General features: G+C 41.5%; 1 protein-coding gene across 1 annotated transcript in view; it reads right to left on the bottom strand.

Moving 5' to 3' along the window:
• Window positions 1-19,713, bottom strand: part of FSTL4 (follistatin like 4) — a 486,914-nt gene that overhangs the window by 396,828 nt on the left and 70,373 nt on the right. The window contains exon 3 of the mRNA XM_003405014.3: window positions 19,223-19,235. Coding sequence (XP_003405062.1) covers window positions 19,223-19,235 — 13 coding nt within the window. The remainder of the gene's footprint in view (window positions 1-19,222; window positions 19,236-19,713) is intronic.

Raw genomic sequence — 19,713 nt, 5'->3', positions numbered from 1 at the left:
TCTGTAAACACACACTGAATGACAAATGAGCAAATGAATGAACAAAGAAATCAAGCACACGGTGGGAATACATTCCCGTGCATTCATCTCTGTTTAGCACCAAATCCCCCCCATAAGTAGTATATGCTTATTATAGGAAAATATTAGAAAACACAGGTAGTCATGAAGAAAATAAAAATGTATTCAAGCTGACTATTCAGAAATAACCTCTTGATTTTTTGTTCTATATACCTCTTTATTTTTATAAATGGAATCCTACTGTACATTTTTTTTTATAGTTCTGTTTTATCCCTTAACAGCATATTGTGAACTTCCCATTTTAACAAATGTACCCGTACAGCATTGTTTTAAATAGTTATGACATGGGTGTATTATGACTATTTTAGTCACTTACTTTTGTGGGACATTTTAAACTCTTTTATTATTACATTCACTGCTATGGTAAATCTTTTAAATTTATTTGAAATTAACTTATCGATAGAAAGTATTTTTAAAATATATGTAGTATATTAATAACAATACAATAATTGTCCATGTATATTATTTAGTTTATATTTACATTTAAAGACATCCTTTTAAAAGTTGCTTTTTCCCCCCAATATTATGATTCTGAGATTCATCAATGTTATTACATGTAGCTGTAATTCATTCATTTTCACTGTGATATAATATTCACTAAAAAATGTATATCATTACATAGAATATATAGAATACAGGTAGTCCCCGACTTATGACGTATTCGAGTCACAACGAACCTTACTTACAAACGATCTTTTTTTTTTTTTTTTGGCTTACATAACGTGCAGAAAATTGGAGAAGTAGGAAGTGCCAATGTTGAAGCTGTAAGTTTATATGTAATGTCTCCAACCCTCAAAGACAAGATCGGATTTACAAAGATACGGATAATAAAAGGCAGTAATAATGAAAACTAAAAAAAAAAAAAAAGAGGTATTCGACTTACATTAGAACCAACACATGACAGAGTCATTGGAACAGAACCTCATCTTAAGTTGAGGACTACCTGTACATTTATACACAGCAATAAAATATATATAGTAGTGAATTTATGTAGTGATATTCTAGATACCACTATAGATCAGTATCACTATAGACTATATCATAATTTGTTTATACGTTCTTCTATTGCTAGGCTTTTATTTAAAATTTTCAACTATTACGAACAAAGCTGTAAGAACTTTCTTGTTTATGTCTCCTGGTATGAACATGCAAGAGATTCTTTGGGGATATATACCTGGCAGTGGAATTGCTGGGTGCCAGGGTAAGAGCACCATTAAAATAGCTGTATTAAATAAGATCAAATTGTTTTCCAAAAGGTTGTACAATTTATATTCTCATCAACAGCATATTAGAGATTCCCAATTTGTTCTTTTTCTTCAGTATGGCCATCGCTATTTTTGGTCCTTTGTTTTCCACATATGTTTTAGAACCACCTTGTCAAATCACACAATTAAATGCCCACATGCCCGATTGAAAATGCACTGAATGTACCTATCATTTTAAGGGAGAATTAACTTCTTTACAATATTGGTTTTCCTTATCCACAAGCAGGGATTATCTCTCCATTAATTCAGGTGTTTCAACATCTTTCCCTATGAAGTACTTGCATATTTTAGTTATATTTATCCCTAAATATTTTTTCATTTTACAGTACAAATTAATTTTTCATTAAACATTTTTATATACAAATTGTTTTGTGACATTGGTTGCAATCCCTGCAATGTGTCAGCACTCTCACCCTTTCCCTTTCCACCCTGGGTTCTCTGCGTCCATTCATCCATGCTTCCTGTCCTTTCCTGCCATCTTGTCTTTGCTTTTGGCCAGGTATTGCCCATTTGGTCTCATACACTTGACTGAACTAAAAAGCAGGTTCCTCACGTGTGTTATTGTTTGTTTTATAGGCCTATCTAATTTTTTTTTTTTATTCTTTGGCTGAAAGGTAGACTTTGGGAGTGGCTTCAGGTCTGAGTTAGTAGGGTGTCTGGGGGCTAGAGTCTAGGGGGTTCTTCCAGTCTCTGTAGGACCAGTAAGTCTGGTCTTTTTTTTTTTTTGTGAATTTGAATTTTGTTCTACATTTTTCTCCCACTGTGTGGGAGCCTGTATTGTGAACTCTTTCAGAGAACTGGTGGTGACAGTCAGGCACCATCTAGTTCTTCAAGGTTTCATAATTTTAATGCCAGTGATTATGGTATCACTTAAAATCACATTTTCTAGCTCTTTGTTACCAGTATATAGAAATGCAATTGAGTTTTATATATTTAACAAGCTCATTAAAATATCTTGGGTTAATCCTATTAACACATTCATAATTTTTTGGCTTTTCCATACACCACAGCATTTGTGAATAATGGCAGTTTTGTTTTATCCTTACCAACTTTTATTCTGGCTTGTTCTTTTCTTGTCTTACTGCACTGGCTTGGATCTCCAGTGCAACATTAAATAGAAGTGAGATAGCAGGCACCCTCATCTTGTTCATGATCTCAAAGGAAATGCTTTCAACGTTTCTCTATTAAGGGAAGTGTTTGCTGTAGGGTTTATCACTTTTTATTTTGATAATAATTTCAAATTTATAGAAAAATAGTAAGAATAGTATTGGGAACTCTTAGACTTTTTTTTAAATCAGATTTGCCATTTTGCCCCATTTGCTTCTCTTTCTCTCTCTCTGTATACATATACACACACAAATGAGTGTGTGCATGTATACACGTGTGTGTGTGCTTGTGCACATGTTTCCAGTTCCTTGATTAGGACTTGTCTATAGACTTCTGCCCAGGAATAATTCTCCATGGTTCTCTAGACTCCACCCTCTGACTCATCATTCTCTTCCATAAAAAGTAGCCCATGTCTCTACTTACATCGCTTTCTCATTTGGCTTCCTGAGCATAGAAGTTAGGGCATTCAGAGGCCTCTTTTCATTTTGTACTATCTCTGTCCCTGTCAGTCCAAGTTTGTACAATTCTCTTGAAAATGTTGTGGGATTTTTATGTATCAGTTTATAATTTACTCTTTTTGACAAGAGCCAAACCCACAAATCTCATCCAGATAAACCTTTCTTTACCTTGGGTCCCCTGTGAGGCTGCTATGGGATAATGCTCCTAAGATACTAGAAGCCCTATTGTTAATAGAAAGGGACACCCTTATGATCCTTAGAAGACCTTTGTTTCTGGTTGGAAGGGATTACGATACCTTAAATATTTCGGAGACTTTAACAAAAAAAATCTTACAGGCTCTCCAAGGATTTGATCTTTGTCCTGAAATCTTTTAATTCGAAACTTTTATCTTCTTTGAGAGAAATAGGAATGAGAAACCGTTTTATTTTCAAACTCAGGGAGTCATGGCTCTTTATACTTAAGTTTGTTCTTTAGCTCACCTTTCTCCTGTCATATTTTATCATAGGTAAAAAGAAGTCAGGTGGCACTTTCAATATTCCGTCTGAGAATCTTTTTAGCTGGATTATCGAGTTCATTTAGTATATTTCCTATTTCCTTGTAGTACCACTGTTGACAATATTGCCAAACTACCCACCACCCTATATCAATGGTTTACTTCCATTTAATTTCTAATAATATTCTCCTTTCTTTCCTTTACCTCTCACTGACAGCCTCTTCAAGGCTCTTTAGGCTTCTCCTAATACTCTTATACAGGTCCTTTAAGCTTTTACTAGCAACCTCTTCAAGGCTTTTCCAGATTTTTCCTGTCACTCAGTCCCAATGCTAATGTCACATATTCTTTTTTTTTTTGTTGTTTTTATGGCATCATCCCATATCTAGGTACCAAAATCTAATACGATTATCTATTGTTATGCAAATGGTCCGATCTCTTTGTGCATGGGGTTGCCATGAGTTGGGAGCAACGTATTACATGTTGCATAAGAACGACAACATAGTTGTGCAACAAATCACAACAAACTTAGTGGCTTAAAATAACAATAAGCATTTGATGATTTCTCAATATTTCTATAAGTCAGGAATATGTGACACATTCAGCCAGGTGGCTTTGGCTCAGGGGCTCTCATGCAGTTGTAATCTGATGGTGGTTGGAGCTGAAACACTGGGGGGTGGGGTTGAAGTACCTGGGGGATGATGCAGCACTGCTCCTTCTTCATGTAGTCTCAGGGGCTCTCCATGTGTTTCCTCCACATGGACTAGCTTGGGCTTCCTTCTGGCTTGGCAACATTAGGACAGTCAGACAATTTATATGGTGGCTCAGGGCTCTAGTATGAGGGCGCCAGCCAGCAAGATGGAAGCTACACTGCCTTTTATGATCTAGTCTCAGGATCACATAGCATCACCTCCATCATAGTCACAAGCCTGCTCAGATTTAAGGGGAGGGAGCTGTAAGAAGAGAATGTAAGATAAAAGATACTATAGTGGCCCTCTTTGGAAAGCCATTACTGATTTTTCTTTTTTAATTTTTCAAATTGTTTAGATGTGGCTAATGCAAGCCTTTCAAGGTGGCTACTGTGCCTTTTTGACAAGCTCCCTTGATTCTTTGAACACTGCTTTGCTTTCTGGCACAAAACGAATGTTCCACTTTCATTGGGGCCTTTTTCTGGCCCAGTCCAGAAATCAGCCACTTCTCTAAGGAGTCCTGGTTTCCTTAGAGGAGAATCTGGGTGCTAGGGGTATTCATTACTACTGGGGTGTCATTGATTCTGAGCTTCTCAAAAGACAAAACTAGGAAATTTTACATACCCATTCTCTTTCTCTGAGTTCTTACTGATACTTCCAACCCCAATCCAACACAAAAGGGTGGATTCTAGTCTTCCCTCTCTCCATATTTGTAACTGTTTTTCTAAAAGTGAGAAAACTGGCTCCCATTACACTCAATATATTTCCTCATTTGTCTGCTGTCAGTTTTTTAAAGATATGCTTTATTAAGTTATAGAAATTTCTTTCTATTCTATGCTTCCTTTTCTAAGTTTTTTTTTCCTATAGTGATGAACAGATAATAGATTTTTTCAAATGCTCTTGCTACATCTGTTGAGATGATTGTAAAACTTTTCTACTTAAAATCATTGCTCTGGTGAAATACATCAAGAGACTTTCCAGTGGTATACCCAACTTGTGAGATAAACTCATATTGTTGTAATTACCTTTTATGAATTTAGTTCGCTAATTTTTGCTTGGGACTTTTGCATCTATGTTCAAAACTGGTCTATTTTTTCTTTCTTTCTTTCTAAACCATTCTTACCAGGTTTTCAAGTTTATACTAGCCTTATAAATCTACCCACTTTTTCTGTATTCTGAAATAGTTCACGTGAAATTAGAATCGTTGTTACTTGAGTGTTTGGTAGTACCCACCAGTAAAATGGAAACCCTGGTGCCGTAGTGGTTAAGAGCTATGGCTGCTAACCAAAAGGTCAGCAGTTCAAATCCACCAGGCGCTTCTTGGAAACCCTAAGAGGCAGTTCTACTCTATCCAATAGGGTCACTATGAGTCAGAATCGACTCAACGGTAGTGGGTTTGGTTTTTTGACAAGTAAAATATCTGGATCTCTTCTCTTCTTTCCAGGAAGATTTTTAACTACTAATTCCATTTAATGAATATATGACTTATTTCTACTTGAATAAGCTCTGAAAATTTTTCTTTCCTTTTCTTTCTAGGAATTTGAGTTTTCATATTTATTGGAAAATTATGATTCTGTTCTTGTTTTAATTTCTGCAGCTTCAATAATTACATCCATTCCTGATATTGTACTTATCCTCTCCTTCCACCTCCCTCTCTATCTCCTTTTTTCCTTTATTTCTGTTGCCAGAGTTTTGTCAGTTTCAGTAGGCCTTTCAAACAACCAGCATTTGGCTTTGGTGATCCTCTTTGCTGTATTTTTTGTGTCAGTTTCATGTGTTCCTTATTATCATACTTTTAGTATTTACTTCTTTCTATTTGGGTTTACTCTGCTATTCTTTTCCTAACTTTCTGAGTCTGATGTTTAACTCACTAACTTTGGGCCTTTCTCCTTTTCTAATGGTTAAGGCAGTGGTTAAGTGTTTGGTTCCTAACCAAAAGGTTGGCAGTTTGAATCTACCAGCCACTCCTTGGAAACCCTATGGGGCTGTTCTACTCTGTCCTATATGGTCGCTATGAGGCGGAATCGACTGAAAGGCAATGAGTTTACGGGTATTCTAACTTCTACTTTAACTGCATTCCACATATTTCAATAAACAGTCATGCATTGCTTAAGGTCCATGATTCGTTCTGTGAAATAGGACGGTACACAATTTGGACCTTACACGAACACCATATTATTTACATACAGTAAAAAAAATTTTTTTTTTTTTTTAGTCCCCACACAATCCATAGTTATGAACCAACCCCCGTAAAGCCTATTATATTAAAAACTTATGGGAGCCTGCTGGACAAAGCCCAAGAGCTGTATCCACTAGATATAGGAGGCCAGCCTTGCCAAAGGTGCAGGTGTGGGGAGGGGGAGAGTGGCATGGGGCCTGTACTGGCAGCCAAATTGGGATTTTGCATATGCCCAGGAACAGGGCAGGGGCTGTACTGGATGGGGCTCGAACAGGCAGCTGTAGGGACTGTGTGGGAAGCGGGTGTGTAGGTGAAGGAACGCAGCTGGCAGTGGCAGCCCTGGCTGCTGCCACCCCTTTGGTGAGGCTGCTTCTTGATCATGTGCAGCCATTGCTGCCAGGAGCCAGTGAGCACCTAGGACCCAGCTGGCACTCCCACCAGCACCTGTAGCAGGAGCAAAGGAGCCAGGGCAGGCACTGCCCTGTGTTGGGAGTAAATGGCTACATGGATGTGGAGCAGGTGAATGAACCTAGGAGAGGAAGGAGGAAGAGGTGCTGCAGGGATTGGGATGCACCCGGGAGTCCCACTGCTCGCTCATTCACTCTGAGGGTTTGGGGTCTTTAATACCAGCGGAGAAAAATAATAAACAAAACGAGAGCTGCTTTCCCTTAAAAAATAAAAAAAGTTATGGGACCACAGACATATACGTGGATGGGCATTGTCCAAATGGATATTACGTGGCACATGACTATATAGTATTTGCTACTGTTTCATTAGATTTTCTCATTTCTATTGAGATTTTTCTTTGACTCACATATCATTTAGAAAGATATTTTATCCTCAAACACATGAGAGATTATTTCTAGTATCTTTTTAAAATTTCCAATTTAATTGTATCAAGGGCAGAACTGTAAAATACAGTATCTGATTTTAAGAATTCATCGGCTGTAATTAACATCAAAATGGACACCCAGAAGACAAGGTTAGTGAGCTTGAAGATAGATCAAAGCTCAGAGAGAAAAAAGAATGGAAAAAACAGAAGACAGAGAATTATGAGCATGCTCAAAATGTCTAAAATTCTCAACTGAACAATATTTTCTCTCAGCACACTAAAGATACTATTCTACTGCTTCCTGGTTTCCTTTGGGAAGTAAGTAGTAATCTGTGTCTTCTCTCTGGCTGCCTTTAGGATTGTCTTTTTGTCTTTAATATTCTACAGGTTTATGTTTATTTATTCTGTTTGGGATTTATTGGGCTTCCTATAAACCCTGGTGGTGTAGTGGTTAAGTGCTAGACCTGTTAACCAAAAGTTCAGCAGTTCACATCCAGCAGGCGCTCCTTGGAAACTCTATGGGGCAGTTCCACCCTGTTCTATAGGGTCACTGTGAGCCTTAAGCTACTCGATGGCAACGGGTTTGCTTTTTTTTTTTTAATCTAAGGATGGAGCCCTAGTGGTACAGTAGTTAAGAGTTTGGCTGCTAACTGAAAGGTTGGCAGTTTGAATCCACCAGCCACTCCTTGGAAACCCTAAGAGACAGTTCTAGTCTGTCCTGTTGGGTCACTATGAGCCAAAAGCAACTCAACAGCAATGGGTATATCTAAGGATAGGTGTCTTCCTTCAGTTTTGGAAATATTTTCAACCATTTTCTCTTCCAATATTACCCTCCTTGTTTTCTTTTTCTATAACCCCAATTTTAGGCCTTCTTGTTCTATGCTGTATGCCTCGTAACCTCCATAGCTTTGTCTTTTTACTGCATTTTGGGTTATGCCTTCAGATCTATCTCCAGTTCTCCTCAGTCATGTCTAATTTGCTCTTAAATCTACCCATTGATCTTTTAAATTTCAATTATATTTTTCATTTCTAGAAATCTACTCAGTTATTTTTCAAATAATGCTGGTAATTTATTATAGCCTTATTCTTTGTACATATTTTCAGCTCCCTTTCTTATTTCTTATAACACACCGTGAGGTTGACTCTACTTTGAGGTGGCAGCTCTTTCTCAGTCCATCTTTTGAGTGCCTTCCAACCCAAGAGGCTTATCTTCCAGCACCATAACAGATAAAGTTCTGCTGCTATTCATAAGGTTTTCCCTGGCTAATTTTTTTCAGAAGTGGACTTTCAGGTCCTTCTTCCTAGGCTGTCCTAGTCTGGAAGCTCAGCTGAGACCTGCTCACCATGGGTGATCCTGCTGGTATTTGAATACCTGTGGCATAGCTTCCAGTATCACAGCAACATGCAAGCCCCCACAGTACAGCAAACTGACACATGACTGGATGGACTCAGGCATTCAGGACCTTCATTTGGTGATGTGATACAACTAAAAATGAGAAGGAACAGCTGCACACATCCATTAATAACAGGAACGTGGAATGTACGAAGTATGAACCTAGAAAAACTGGAAATTGTCAAAAATGAAATGGAATGTGTAAACATTGATATCCTAGGCATTAGTGAGCTGAAAGGGACTAATATTGGCCATTCTGAATCAGATAATGAGACGGTCTACCATGCTGGGAATGACAACTTGAAGAGGAATGGTGTTGCGTTCGTTGTCAAAAAGAACATTTCAAGATCTATCCTAAAGTACAGTGCTGTCAGTGATAGAATAATATTCATATACCTACAAGGAAGACCAGTTAACATGGCCATTATTCAAATTTACACACCAACCGCTAAGGCTGAAGATTAAGAAATTGAAGATTTTCACCAACTTTTGTGGTCTGAAATTGATCAAACGTGCAAACAGGATGCATTGATAATTACTGGTGATTGGAATTCGAAACTTGGAAACAAAGAACAAGGACAGGTAGTTGAAAAAGCCTTGGTAATAGAAACAATGCTGGAGATCACATGATAGAATTTTATAAGACCAAGGTCGACTTCTTTTGAAATACCTTTTTTCAACAACACTAATAGTGACTAAGCACTTGGACCTCCCCAGATGGAATACAAAGGAATCAAATCGACTACATCTGTGGAAAGAGATGATAGAAAAGCTCAATATAATCTGTCAGAACAAGGCCAGGGGCCGACTGTGGAACAGACCATCAACTGCTCATACGCAAGCTGAAGTTGAAGCTGAATTAGAACAAGTCCACGAGAGCCAAAGTACCACCTTGAGTATATCCCACCAGAATTTGGCAAATACTCTCAAAGCAAAAGTCAGCTTCAGAGCCCTGAGTTCCAACCTTCAGGGAGTTTTTGGCCTCTTTGGAGTTCTTTACTTTCCTGCCTTCTTACTATGTCTTAAGAAGGCCATTTACATAATAAAATCTATTAAGAAAACATTCTGCATCCCACTTTGGAGAGTGGCGGCTAGAGTCTTAAATACCAGCAAATGGCCATCTAAGATGCATCAATGAGTCTCAACCCACCTGGACCAAAGGAGAATGAAGAACACTAAAGACACAAGGTAATTATGAGCCCAAGAGACAGAAAAGACCACATAAACCAGAGACTACATCAGCCTGAGACCAGAAGAACTAGATGGTGCCTGGCTACAACTGATGACTGCCCTGACAGGGAACACAACAGAGAACCCCTGAGGGAGCAGGAGAGCAGTGGGATGTAGACCCCAAATTCTCATAAAAAGACCAGACTTAATGGTCTGACTGAGACTAGAGGGACCCCAGTGGTCGCGGTCCCCAGACTTTCTGTTAGCCCAAGACAGGAACCATTCCCAAAGCCAACTCTTCAGACAGGGATTGGACTGGACTATGGGATAGAAAATGATACTGGTGAAGAATGAGCTTCTTGGACCAAGTAGACACATAAGACTATGTAGGTATCTCCTGTCTGGAGGGGAGATGAGAGAGCAAAGGGGGCCTGAAGCTGGCCAAATTGACTTGAAAATAGAGTGGAGGGAAGGAGTGTGCTGTCTCATTACGGGGAGAGCAATTAGGAGTATATAGAAAGGGGTATATAAATTTTTGCGTGAGAGACTGACTTGATTTGTAAACTTTCACTTAAAGTACAATAAAAATTTTTTAAAAAAAGGCCATTTAAACATTTTATCCATCATTTTAAATTGTATTAATTGGGACGGTCAGCCAGGATATCTAGACTTCCACACAGCCAGAGACAAAAGCTGCACAACTAAGTTCTACCATTTAATTATTTTCTATTTTTCCTGGTTATTTGTTTTGATGAAAAACAAAAACAAAAAATACTACTTGGTTACTTAAATCTAAGGCTTTCTAACCCAATTCATTTCAGCGAGTGTTCACTGAAGATCTCCTAGTTCCCAGTACTGTGGGCCTAACTTAGAATGACAAGACATAGCCTCAGCTAACCCCAGCCCCAAATGTGGTGAATAATAGCTAAAAATGATGGCTAACATACCAACTACCCAGAAGGTAGGCCAGCCAGTATGCTAAGCTTATTGATAGCTATTTAATTAATGGAACTATATTATGAGATAGATATAATTATTACTAGCATTTTATAGATGAGAAAACCAAGGCACAGAAGATTAAGTAACTTCCCCAAAGTAACATAGTTGGTAAATTGGATCATATCCAGAATGTCTGGCTATGTAATTTTGAAAAGTTACACAGAAAAATTAGAGACTACAACACTAAACAACATGAGATCACATGAGGACTGAGAGTAGGAAAATGTCCCATGTAATGTCAGCTGAGGATGTTACGCTGCTGTTGTTGTTAGCTGCCATCGGGTCAACTCCAACTCCTGGTGACCTCGAGTACAACAGAACAAAATGTCGCCTGGTCCTGCATCACCCAAATAAGCGCCAGCAAGTTCTAGTCCATCATTTTCGCTACTGTGCCAGTCTCTCTCATCAAGGGCCTCCCATACTCTCATTGGTCCTCCACTTCACCAAACATGATGTCCTCTTCTAGCGATTTGATCCCACCTGCTTCTGTGTTCAAAGCAAGAAAGTCAGACAATGTTCTGCTGTGATTCATAGGGTTTTCATTGGCTGATTTTCAGAAGTAGATCACCAGGCCTTTCTTCCTAGTCTGTCTTATTAGACTGGAAGCTCCACTGAAACCTGCCCACCATGGGTGGCCCTGCTGGTATTCGAAATACTGGTAGCATAGCTTCCAGCATCACAGCAACACATGAACCACCACAGTACAATAAAGTGACAGACAGGTGCTGGAGAAGTGTTGTAGAGGGGCCAGTTTATAGGTAGACTGGATTTGGGCTTCTCTGCACCATGCAGTGATGACTTTCTTGTCCTTCCATATAGGTGCTATGTATATGGCCATTGGACACTTGCGATGCCTGCCCCAAGCTGAATGGGAACATTTTCTCCTCTTCTCTCCTAAGAAGAGCTCAGAGTCCTCACCGAGACCCTGATCATCCCACCCGCCCGCTGTGACTTCTGATGCTTTTCTAATAAACCTCCTGGGCTTCTTATAAGTCCTTTCACAGCACAGCAGTCAATAAATTGGGACTCAGTAGTCCTGAAAACCAGGGGAAAGCCATGAGAAGCTGCTGGCAGCTCCACCAACTCTGTCTGAGGCAAGCAGTGTTCTCAGCTTCGTGCCTCTGCTAATGACATTTTGGGAAAAGCCAGTGTGAGAGAGAGGATAAATCAAAAGATTTTTTTTTTTAAATAAAATAACTGATAAAGAAATGAGAACCCAATAACTACCAATTACAGAAGCAAGAGAAATAATAAAGTGGAAAATGTACAAAGCAAACAGTTAAGGCTATCTTATTAAAACAATACTTGCTACTCAGCAAGCATTAATTCTCACCACACAAGGGCAGTAACTGTTTTATCATCTGAATTTTGCTCATTATGAAAATGACACAGAGGGAGTTAATAAGCTCCTCCAAGCTCTAGGACACGTCTGAGCCCAGATTAAAAGTTAGCCACGCTCACTCTCAGGCTGAGATGTCATCTTTCATTAAACTCTAAATTAGCTCAGAGCACATGTCATGTTTATTATTTTTCTTGAACCATGTGACTGACTCCAGAGTATCTTTGGGATAAACACATTGATTAAAAAATAAATACTTTAAAAGTGTCTTTTTTTTTTTTTTAAACCCAGTGGACCAAAATATATAAATCAGGACTATTCTGGTCTACTGAGTACAAATGTATATTTAGATGTAACAAAGTATCTGTTGAAAATATCTTAGGAAAGTAATTACTTTACAATAGACACGGAATGTCGTTTAAACGCTTAAAGCAACTGATCCATTTTAAAGACATAACTTACATGAAGAGGCGCAAGTATTAATTACCAGGATGGAAGCTTGCTTGCAAACTTAGATTCTAGAGTGAATGTTTACAGACCAAGGCATAAACATCAGAAAAGTATAAGATAGTATAATGGAAGTTTTAACTGTCTAAACCAAGGGCTCACTTCTAGACATCAGCATTACCAGAGATTCTCAAGCTGGGCTGAGTAGGTAAGGGTTGCTTCAGGCTTTACACCAAATTCCTCACCATTCCCCACCCCCCACCCCGCCTCCTAACTCTCTGGCTCCACTCTGCTGTGATGAACAAGTTCAATACCTGAGTCCAAAACAGACATTGAAAACTCAAATGCCTACGGAGAGCAAGCAGGTAATTTAATGAGTGTGGTACCTCTGGGATTCTAACTTGGTCATATTTAGTTTTCAGAACTGTATCTGACCCTTGGTCTCAGTATCAGGGACGTTAGGGAGTGGTGTGGACTGTGGCAAATCGGAGAGCACGGGTACTCTCTGAAGACATGGCTGCTGTCATGCCAGCTTGCTGCAGCCATGGGGCCATGTGGACCCATATTACCAAAGCATTTCACTTTCCAGGATAATCTCCAAATGTGGATCTATACATAAAACTTCCTTGTTATTAAATGGTGGCAACTCATTACAACGAAAAGAAACAAATAACATCTGCAGGTCAACACTATGTAAGTCTGACAAAACACAGCTGCAGGCTGAATCTGGCCTGTGGGTCTCCAGTTTGAGATCTGTCACTTACAACAATTTGGCAACAGAGCTCAGGCTCAGAGCTTGTACAAGAAGCCTGGGTTTGATTTTCTTACTAAGAGGCAGACAGGCTTGGTGAGCCCACAGATAGGGCATAATGTAGCTCGGTGGCAGTTCAGGTTGCAAAAAGGATTTGGGGGTGTTCACGAGGAAAAACGGAATGAAGCATTAATGGTGGGGCTTTAGTCATTAGCCAGAAGGCAGGAAAAGTATGCGCAGGCAGAAGTTTTTCCTGTGTTTGAACATGGGAAGCAGGACCTCAGAATTCCCACAGTCTGTGAGATGCAGGGTGATGCAGCCCTTGGGCAAAAGCTCTTGCAGTTCCCTAGGCTTTAACCAGAGGGGCCATTCAGTCTCCATCATCTGGTTTCTTTGCCTGCAAAACAAAATCCTCCCTCTGGCCTCCAGAGGGTGTTAAAGAGAGCCTGGTGGTGCCTGTAGCTTACTGTCTGTATCAAGAGGGAAGAAGTCCAGAATCCAAGACCACCAGCCTGAGCTCTGTTCCAGCTTCACTGTGTCTGGCCTCAGATGTCCCTTTTTCCTGTTTTCTTGCATCCTCTGCACTGTTCCCACTCCCACTGGCACAGCCATGGAGGTGCCTGCTCTTCCTAAGCCTTTCAAGGGCAGACTATTTAGGAATGGTCTGGCAAACATGCCTTAGAGTTGAGAGTCCTCAAGACAAGGATACTAAGGAAGGAACAAGAAGACACAGAGACACCCCATCACAAAGGACTGAATATTCAGTTGCAGTGAGGGTCCAGGCACGGACCTCCCACTAACTGACACACCCAGCCAACCAAATGGCTAATCCTTTCAGAGTCTGTGTTTTCTCACTGGTAAAACAGATGATCACACACACTATCTGGCCACATCAGATTGTTGTGAGTTAAAATAAATTAATTAAGCAAAGCACGTGGCTTTGATGGGAGCTTTAATAAAGGCAGTTATCATGTGCTCCCCTGTCATTTGGCCCTGACACCCCACCTCACCCTGAGATAGGAAAACAAAATATTTCAAACAAGAGCCAAAACAGGGAGCTAGAAAACTCCATTAGCCAGAGTCTCCATCACTGGGAAATGGTAGCTGAGTATCTAAGTTTATGTCGGACACTGTGCCACCTGGTGTGGATATAGGAAGAAAAACCATCACAGAGGGCCCTGGGGTCTGAGAATGCTGGCCACACATGTCCGCATGTCCTCACATCTTGCCTCTACTACTCACTAGCTATGGGACCTCAGACAAGTCACGTCACCTGTCCAAGCCTGTTTCTTTACCTGTAAAAGTAAGTACCGTTCAAACCCACCTGAGGCACCTCAAAAGACAGGTCTGGTAGTCTGCTTCTGAAAGGTCGCAGCCTTGAAAACCCTACGGAGCAGTTCTACTCTGCAGATGTGGAGTCATCATGGGTCAGAATCGACTCAACAGCAACTACCAACAACAGCAACTGCAGGGCTCTTCCAGATTTGGAGTTAGATGATCCCATGAATGGCAGAGCCAAGACGTGAGGCGGCCATTCCAAGGAGGGCACAGTCACCACCATGCAAAGCATTCAGGCAGGCTACGTGGGGGGTCAGGGATGTGTTGCATCCATGAAAAATGGCTGTGACTGGCCTTGGAAACCCAGGGAGTAAGGCTGGGGTGAGGGCTGGGGGCTGGACCAGAGTGTTGGGTGCATCCAGCTCTCTCTCAGATCATCTAAGTGGGGCTCAGTTGTGGGTGGTCTCTCTCTCACTCTACTCCAAGTGTCTCTGATCCATGACACAGTGTTCCTAATGGATCTTGCTGTCAGCAGTGGGTAAGCACTGAGCTGATAGATGTCAAACAGCATTTGCATTTCTGAGATGGCTTCATCTGCTCCTTCTCCTAGGACTCTCCAAACCGAAATGTGAATTTTGGACTGATGGGTCAGCTCTGGACAGCCCCACTTCCAGAAGTTTCATGGAAAGCAGCAGTTATTTAATTATTTCCTGAACAGATGGTGCTGAACTTATTATGTAAAATAAACAAACAGCTTCTCAACCTTCTCATCTCGGAAAGGCACACAATTTTGTAAGAGAAATATTTGTCATTCCTTGGAGTTTAAATAGCTTTTACTCATTCATTCGGAGCACACTTCGCGATGAATTATTTTGTTCATTAGAAATTCTGCAGCAGACCAGCCCGAGATTTGGACTTGGGAGAGAGTCAGGAGGTTAGCATCTGGAATTTGATGTGAGAATCAAAACACACTGCTAGATTCATCCAGACTCCCCTTGGATGATTACAGCAGGGTCAGAACGGAGTCCCCAGTTTTGGGTTTCAGTTACAGGGACATCTGTAGCTATCAGAAAATGCTGCAGAACCTTCTGTCTGGGGAGCTCTGTATTTTAGGGGTTACTGTAATACAGCACCCGACACAGGGTAATGAATGGATTTTCTGGTTCTCCCTGGCTCTATTCTAAACTGTCATCATTTTAAACCATGAAATATGTCAAGTGATAATTAAACCTCAGCACAGACAGGTACTGTGAAATGATTAACTTTTACCGTTGCCTCCACACACATTTAGAATATTCTGGATCCCTGAGGTATGGAATCATTACACTGACAGATGAGAGTAAAGTTGTCTTCAGAATAATTTCTTTTTGAAAGAACCAAAACAGGACTAAAAATGCTGTGCTATCTTCTTGGGTTTTAATTTGAAAACTTCTGCCATAAACTCATTTTTAGAAAGGGAGCCTGGTGGATAGAACTAACAGTCATATTTCCGGCTCTGCCACAATTAGCTGTGTGACCTGGGGCAAGTCCCTTGCTATCTCTGAGTATCAGTTTCCTCATCTGTCAAATGCAAATGGTAATATCTTCACTAGAGCTAACTCACTATAGCTATATTTTTCTTGAAAGTGTTAAACGAGAAAGCTCTTTGAGAGCAAAAAGCAGTCTGGTAACACTATCGAAATAGAAGATGTTATTATTTTAAATTCTGTATAAAGAAGGAAAATGATATGCTAGCACAGCCTTACAGACCTGCTATCTTAAAACAAAACAAAAAAACCCCTCAACTCTAGAAGCGTGAGAGGGGAGAAAGAGGAGGGCACTCGCCCCCAGGCGCAAGTTCAAGGGGGCACCAGTGGTGTCACTAGGGGGTGAGGTGGTGCAGACCACACAGGGTGAGACTGTCAGAGGGGTAACACCACATGGATCAGAGATATGTCCAAGAACAAACCATGGAGGACTTGAGTTGCTCCAAAAAGTTCATGTCTCCTTCAGCCATGATTCGGCTTAGCCTCTGCTTCCGTGGCGCTCGGTATCTGTGACAATGATTCACCAACCTGGAGGCACCACTCACCCCACTGCCTTGCCCAAGCGCCCCTGAAGCCCACCTGTCAGCCTGCCTGCCACCCAGGGCCCAGGACGCAGGCACTGCAGGAAATCGCTCATGGGCCATAGGTACAGCTTCTCCGTTTCAACGTCACTATTAACATTTATTCCTCTTGAAATTTGGCGTGGGAGGGGGCACGGTTTAAAGATTGCCCCTGGGCACTCATTACGCTTGCTACATGCTGCTCAACTCATTTTATTTTCAGCTGAAGTTTCTAAGCATGCGATTAGATCTGACCCTATCAGATAAACATCTCCTCTTAGCCACAGGACTGCCGTTTTGGGTCCAAATATTCAGTGACTCACACAAATGTTAAAAATTCAAATGAAGCAGCCAAACAGCTGGATGTGAGTGAGTACTGCTTCCAGAAAAAGGGAGAGCAAATAACTGCTAAAATTAGGAAACAAACAGATTGAAATGTATTTTTGCTCCCACAACTCATTTTCCAGACCTGTGATTTTTTTAAGACCCATTTCTTCTGAACTTGGAGGTCTCTGCTTCTCTCCGGCCGTGGCAGGGCCAGCTCCCTATCAGCGAGGCTCAGGGCCCCACCAGGGTCCCATGCAGCTGAGCACCAAGGTCCAGGGGCACCAGGAACGACATCTAATCTGCAGGCACTTCAACCTGCGGGATGATTCCAGGTCACATTTTTTAACATCTTAGTCGGAATAATACAAACATTGTTAAATTTCCATTGTGGTTGCTGTTGGTTGCCGTCGAGTCAATTCCAACTCATGGTAACCCCATGTGCGCAGAGAGAGCTGCTCCATGGGGTTTTCAAGGCTATGACCTTCCACAAGCAGATCCCCAGAATTGTCTTGAGGTGTCTCGGGGTGAGTTCAAACTGCCAACCTTTTGTCTACTAGTGGGGCACTTTACTGTTTGTGCCGGCCACCCAGAGACCTTGAATTTCCACAAAGAATGTGTTTCCCTGAACGATCTCTTGCCATTTTTAATTCTTTGATCAATTTCTTAGAGTTCAAAAAGTCTCCCCCTTTTTGTTTGTATGCCTGCCTCAGTGGATATTTATCGTAATTAAATGAGACACTGAATGTGAAGAGGTCCCCATAAAGGACTTTTCCAACCTAAGGGGTTTATATTAAATGAGTGCAGCAAGCCTTTTGACCTGAAATGTCTAGGATGTATGGAAAAACAAAAAAATGCTCGTTAAAGAGTGGCTCCTGAACAACTCTGGTTGGATGTAGGGCCCAGTTTCCCTACCTCCTGCCAGCCAGCCCCGTTAGCCACCATCATCCTCTTCCCAAGAAAGAAGGGGCTTTCTCATAAAAACTGGAAAATAAAAGCACCTGAGGAGTTTCATCAGCATGAGGGGAGGAAGTGGTTCATTCACTTTTGGCCCTTGTGTTCTTTGGCTGAAGAGCTGAAGAAAGAAGAATGTGTTTGAGGTCCAAAATGAACATCAACACCTCACAGCTTTGACCAGAATATACTTGATGTGCCCCGCCAGGTCACTCCTGCCTCTACCATAGGGGATGGCAGTCAAAGAACAGGAGACCCCATCCCTGGAGACAGCTGTGATGAAAAGTGCTCTGTATTTGTTATCGAGGATATGGGTTCAAATTCCCACTCCATTATAAGCTTCTATGACCTTTAGGTTAAAGTTGAAATCACATACTTTGGACATGTTTTCAGGAGGGAATAGTTCCTGGAGAAGGACGTCATGCTTGGTAAGGCCCTACTGATATGGCATGTCATTAGGGCCAAAAGGATGTCCTCTGCCAAGAGAACCATCCTTTGGAGAAAAGACCCTGAGACCTAACCCTGAGCAGAACACTCGATGAGTTGTCTTCCAGGCCCTGAGGTCGGTTCACGTTACACAAGTACTCATGTACTCTATTGCTGACCCCCTTGAGGTGCCTGGCCATGGTGCAGGTACAGCCAGGTGGCCTTTGTGTCTACAGGACACTCATACATCTTCTGGGCTGACTACACTTCACTGACCTTCACACTCATTCGACTGTGTGCTCCATGAGGGCAGGGCCACTCCTTGTCACCACTGTACACCCAAGTATACTTCAGTTAGCACCCAATAAACATTAAAAGAAAAAAATATATAATGAGAATTGTACTCACAAGAGTTATTTCTCCATTAGAAATAGTGTCAAACTAAGTTTTCAGAGGTAGCTTTAGAGACCCTGGAGGGATAAGAGGAGAGCTGAGGGGCGGTGGTCTCCAGAGAATGGACAGGTGGACAATCACTGGCCTAGGTACACAGGTACATAGCATCATGCACCATCCAACCATGCTGATCACACTCAGACGCCTGGTTCAGACTACCCCACTGCTGGCTGTACCCTTGTCCTGGAAGGCTGTGGGTCACTGTCTACTTCCCAGAGAGTCAGTGGTGGTCTGAAATAATTTATGTGGCACATGTTCCCTGACTTTCTGGAGAGCTCAAGGCAAGCTAATCTTCCCTTTGCAGAAATGCGATGTTTTGCAAAAGGACTTCTTCACACAGGCCCTGAAACATTTCTTAGACCCCAATGGTAGTCCTGGCTAAGAGGCAGTATAACCAGTCAGGAGTCTGCAAAGAACCACTGGGAACTCCTGGGTGATGCAAACAGTTAATGCACTCGGCTGCCATCTGAAAGGCTGGAGGTTCGAGTAAACCCAGAGGCGACTAGGAAGAAAGGCCTGGAGACCTACTTCCAAAAAGTCAGCCATTGAAAATCTTATGGAGCACCTACTCTGATACACACGGGGTTGCCATGAGTTGGAATCAACTTGATGGCAACTGGTTTGGTTTTTAAAAACCACAGGTGGGTTGTGATGTGCAGGATTTCCCAAGCCCGGCTGCCTGATCCGCAATGGCTCCCCAGGACCACCAGGGCGTGCAGCCCAGAAGATACACACTAGAGAGAAATGGAAGGAGGGTTCAGCAGGAGGGAACACCCAGAAGTGAGTGAGGCCGTGGCACAAGTCAGCAGGGAGGAAGCACTGACTGTTCTCACTAGTGTAGATGAGCTGACGCACCTTGCAGGTTATTTCCAGTTTTGCCTCTGCCTCCTCTGAGGCAGAGAGATTAAAGGTTTGTTAAGAGGTAATACGATCTGAAAAAAATGAGAAGGCCTTTTTAAAAAGAATTTTGAGAGATGAACTAACTCTGATGGCA

This window comes from Loxodonta africana, chromosome 2 (genome assembly GCF_030014295.1).
Source record: "Loxodonta africana isolate mLoxAfr1 chromosome 2, mLoxAfr1.hap2, whole genome shotgun sequence".
Classification (NCBI taxonomy): Eukaryota; Metazoa; Chordata; class Mammalia; order Proboscidea; family Elephantidae; genus Loxodonta; species Loxodonta africana.
This window is presented reverse-complemented; position numbering and strand designations above follow the sequence as displayed.